Here is a 4,831-nt window from a genome sequence, read left to right on the forward strand (position 1 = left end):
GTGGCTCACACGTGTAATCCCAGCACTTTGGGAGGCAGAGGCTGGTGGATCACCTGAGGTCAGGAGTTCGAGACTAGCCTGGCCAACATGGTGAAACCACATCTGTACTAAAAATGCAAAAAAAATTAGCCAGTCATGGTAGCAGGTGCCAGTAATCCCAGCTACTCGTGAGGCTGAGGCAGAGAATCACTTGAACGTGGGAGGCAGAGGTTGCAGTGAGCCAAGATTGTACCATTGCACTCTAGCCTGGATGACAAGAGCAAGACTCCATCTCAAAAAATAAAAATAAAAAGAAACTGAGACACAGAGGTTAAATAACTTGCCCGAGGTCATACAGCTGGTAAGTAGTTAAGCTAGGATTTTTGTCTGGCCCTGAGGTCTCTTAATCACAATTTTTTTTTTTTTTTTTTTTTTTTTTTGAAGACAAAGTCTTCTTCTGTTGCCCAGGCTAGAGTGTGGTGGCAAAATCTTGGCTCACTGCAACCTCTGCTTCCCAGGTTCAAGCAATTCTCCTGCCTCAGCCTCCTGAGTAGCTGGGATTACAGGCATCTGCCACCATGCCCAGCTAATTTTTGTATTTTTAGTGTAGAGACAGGGTTTCACCATGTTGGCCAGGTTGGTCTCGAACTCTTTATCTCAGGTGATCCACCCACCTCAGCCTCCCAGAGTGCTGGGATTACAAGAATGAGCCACCACACCTGGCCTAATCACAATATTTTAAGGTTATATAATATGTATAAAATGCTTACATAGAACTGAGACATAATACTTAATAAATGGTAGCAATTACAGATGAGGAAATAAGTTTGGAAAGGTAAGTAACTAAAGCCGTTAATTAGTGACAGAACTAGTAAACCCAAGACTTGTTGCTCCTAAGTCAGGAATGTTTAAAGCTCTGAATTTTTGCTGGAAGGGTAACTGAAAGAGGTAATCTGTGTAACTCAGTTATGTTTAACATGCACATCACTCATTTGGGAGAAAAAGGGTAAATTTTTGGAAGCATTTGCCAGGCTCACTAATGGAAAGACTGAAATTCAGGTATGGAAATCTAAAACTAAATGAGTTCCTTCAAGAAACCTTCAAGGCCCAAACGTCGGCATCGAATCTGGTCAAAATGTTTTGTATAGTAATGGTACATCCATATGCTCTGCCATAGTGGCGTGTCTGTTACCTGATTTGGTTTCAGGTACAGTTAAGTTTGTGTTGCCTTTGTATACAGAAATATATTGTGAAGTATACTTAGTAATTAATTTTTGTACCTAGAATTTATAGGTACTTTTGTACCCAAGATTTAGTTACTGTTATACAGACTAATACAAACATTAATAAAAAGACAATTCTGTTGACATTTTAAAACAACCAGCTAGCTTATTCTAGCAGAAATACTCTATGAGCAATCAGGTGACATATATCATCTCTGTTTTCTAGGCCGTGGGACCCTGTCAGATGAGCATGCTGGAGTGATATCTGTTCTAGCCCAGCAAGCAGCTAAGCTAACCTCTGACCCCACTGATATTCCTGTAGTGTGTCTAGAATCAGATAATGGGTGAGTAGATTTCAACAGATCCTTTCCTTTTTGTTCAGAAAAATTCCCGGTAAAATTGGCGGGGGCCGGCCCTGTGTTCATCAGTGATTCCTTATTCAAACTACTTTGGGAAAAGTTCTTAATCTTTTGGACCACAGGATCAGACAAGTTGATCCCTAAAGCTAATGTGCTCTCAAGACACAATGCTATTTAAATGAAGAATAAGAATTGACACAAACTATCAGTTTATCAACCAAAAGAAAGTAATAAATAGCACAAAGGAAAACTAATCCGAGAATAAAAACTACTTTTTTTCTTTCTTTTTTTTTTTTTTTTGAGGCAGGGTGTTGCCGTGGCACCAGGCTGGAGTACAGTGGTGTGATCATGGGTCACTGTGACCTCAACCCTTCTCAATCACTCAAGCGATTCACCCAACTCAGCCTCCCGAGTTATAGCTGACACTACAGGTGTGCACTACCACACCCAGCTAATTTTTCTATTTTTTGTAGAGAGGAGGTTTCACCATGTTTCCCAGGCTGGTCTCAAACTCCTGGGCTCCAGTGATTTGCCCACCTCAGTCTCCCAAAGTGCTGGGATTACAGGAATGAGTCACTGCACCCAGCCAAAAATTACTTCTAAAGTAATAAAATTACTAAAGATATTCCAAGTGATGGTCCTTAGAATAATATGTGAAAAAACATATACAACTGCTACCATCACAGCTTTGTAAAAAGAAGAAACATACAGTCATGCATTGCTTAACAATGGGGATACATTCTGAGAAATGTGTCAGGCAGTTTTGTTGTATGAACATCATAGAGTGTACTTAAACAAACCTAGGTGGTATACCTATTACACACCTAGGCTGTATTGCTCTTAGACTACAAAGATTTGTAGCCTAAATAATGTAGGCAGTTAATAACAGTGGTATTTGTGTATCTAAACATAGAGAAGATACAGTAAAAATACGATATAGAGAAATTTTTAGAAAGTATATCTGAGGCCAGGTGCGGTGGCTCAAACCTGTAATCCCAGCACTTTGGGAGGCCGAGACGGGCGGATCACGAGGTCAGGAGATCGAGACCATCCTGGCTAACACGGTGAAACCCCGTCTTTACTAAAAAATACAAAAAACTAGCCGGGCGAGGTGGTGGGCGCCTGTGGTCCCAGCTACTCGGGAGGCTGAGGCAGGAGAATGGCGTGAACCCGGGAGGCGGAGCTTGCAGTCAGCTGAGATCCGGCCACTGCACTCCAGCCCAGGCGACAGAGCGAGACTCCATCTCAAAAAAAAAAAAAAAAAGAAAGTATATCTGAATAGGGCACTAACCATGAACGGAGCTTACAAGACTGGAAGTTGCTCTGAGTGAGCCAATAAAACTTTTTGACCTTTATAATAACACTTAAAACAATTGTACAGCTGCACAAAAATTCTTTTGTTTAATTTTTTTTTTTCACTTTTTAGACTTTTGTTAAAAACAAGAAACACACATTAGCCTAGGCCTGCACAGGGTCAGGATCATCAATATCACTGTCTTCTACCTCCACATCTTCTCCCACTGGAAGGTCATCCAGGGCAGTAACATGCATGGAGTTGTCATCTCCTGTCTCCTGTAATGATGATACCTTCTAGAATACCTCCTAAAGGACCTGTCTGAGGCTGTTTTATAGTTAACCTTTTCTTAATAGGAGTAGTATACTCTAAAATAATTATAAAAAGTATGCCGGGCACAGTGGCTCACACCTGTAATCCCAGCACTTTGGGAGGCAAAGGCGGGCAGATCACTTGAGGTCAGGAGTTTGAGACCAGCCTAATCAACATGGTGAAACCCTGTCTCTACTAAAAATATGAAAGCCAGGCATGGTGGCAGGCACCTGTAATCCTAGCTACTTGGGAGGCTGAGGCAGGAGAATTGCTTGAACTCGGGAAGCAGAGATCACACCAGTGCACTCCAGCCTGGGCAACAGAGCAAGACTCCATCTCAAAAAAAAAAAAAAGCATAGTAAATACATAAACCATAGTATAGTCATTTCTTATCAAGTGTTATGTACTGTACATAATTGTGCTATACTTTTTATGACTGGCAGCACAATTTCACAATTTGTTTATACCAGCATTACCACAAACATGTGAATAGTGTGTTGTGCTTTGTGACGTTGGGACAGTTAAAAGGTCACTTGGCAATAGGAATTTTTCAGTTCCATTATAATCTTATGGGACTACCATCATATGTAGGGTACACTGTTGACTGAAGCATTGTTATGCAGCACATGACTGTATCATATACATGCAAAGAAAACAAGGACCAGGAAAGCCTTTTTTTTGTAGTTCCAGCTACTGAGGTGGCTGAAGCAGGAGGATTGCTTAGTCCAGGAGTTGGAGGCCAGCCTGGACAACATAGCAAGACAGTGCCTAAAAAAACCAAAACAAAGAACCAGGGAAATATTAACAGTGGTTGTCTGTATGTAGTAGGATTAAGAATTCATTTCGTGTTTATATGCTATACGTTTATGTATTTCCCAAATGTTTTGTTAATGTTTATTGGTTTTATACATAGAGAATTACATTATTTTATACATTGTGTCCTAAACCAAACAACATCTTGAATCTTACAGTGAAGTACCACTGATAACATCTTACTGAATATTTTCTTCCTTGCATTTCAGGAACATTATGATCCAGAAACATGATGGCATCACAGTGGCAGTGCACAAAATGGCCTCTTGACACCTCACATCTGTTCTTCAGCAGCCTGTCACAGGAACTCGATCCTACCTATGTTAATTACCTTATAGAACTACTAAAGTTCCAGTAGTTAGGCCATTCATTTAATGTGCATTGGGCACTTTTCTATTTATTTAAGAGTCAATTGCTTTCTAATGCTCTATAGACCGACTATCAAGATATTAGTAAGAAAGGACCATGTTTTGAAGCAGCAGGTCCAGGTCACTTTGTATATAGAATTTTGCTATATTCAATAAATCTGTTTGGAGGAAAATGGATCTTTTCTAGATTCTTTAAACTTAACCAAATGTTCTTTTTGTTCAGTTATCAAATTGTAATTGTTTTAAAAGGTCTTTGTTCTAAATTACTTGCTTTTGTTTAAGAAGCTTCCTGAAATACCTACATTCTCACAGGTACATCCATGGATCCCACCCCTGTGCAGTCAGAGATCTACGTACAACTTTTAAACCCTCAATAGCCTACTGACTTAAACATTAACACTAGTTTTCTATGTTTCATATTTTTTTGGTTTGGTTTGTTTTTTTGTTTTTTGTTTTTTTTTTTTTTTGGTAGACAGAGTCCTG

At 39.8% G+C, this 4,831-nt stretch overlaps 1 protein-coding gene across 1 annotated transcript in view; it reads left to right on the forward strand.

Moving 5' to 3' along the window:
• The window catches only part of LAMTOR5 (late endosomal/lysosomal adaptor, MAPK and MTOR activator 5), an 8,416-nt gene extending 3,895 nt beyond the window's left edge, over positions 1-4,521 (forward strand). The window contains exons 3-4 of the mRNA XM_011948060.1: positions 1,429-1,546; positions 4,190-4,521. Coding sequence (XP_011803450.1) covers positions 1,429-1,546; positions 4,190-4,250 — 179 coding nt within the window. The 3' untranslated portion in view covers positions 4,251-4,521. The remainder of the gene's footprint in view (positions 1-1,428; positions 1,547-4,189) is intronic.
• The last annotated feature ends 310 nt before the right edge of the window (positions 4,522-4,831 follow it).

The sequence above is a fragment of the Colobus angolensis genome, unplaced genomic scaffold, assembly GCF_000951035.1.
Source record: "Colobus angolensis palliatus isolate OR3802 unplaced genomic scaffold, Cang.pa_1.0 Scaffold273, whole genome shotgun sequence".
Classification (NCBI taxonomy): Eukaryota; Metazoa; Chordata; class Mammalia; order Primates; family Cercopithecidae; genus Colobus; species Colobus angolensis.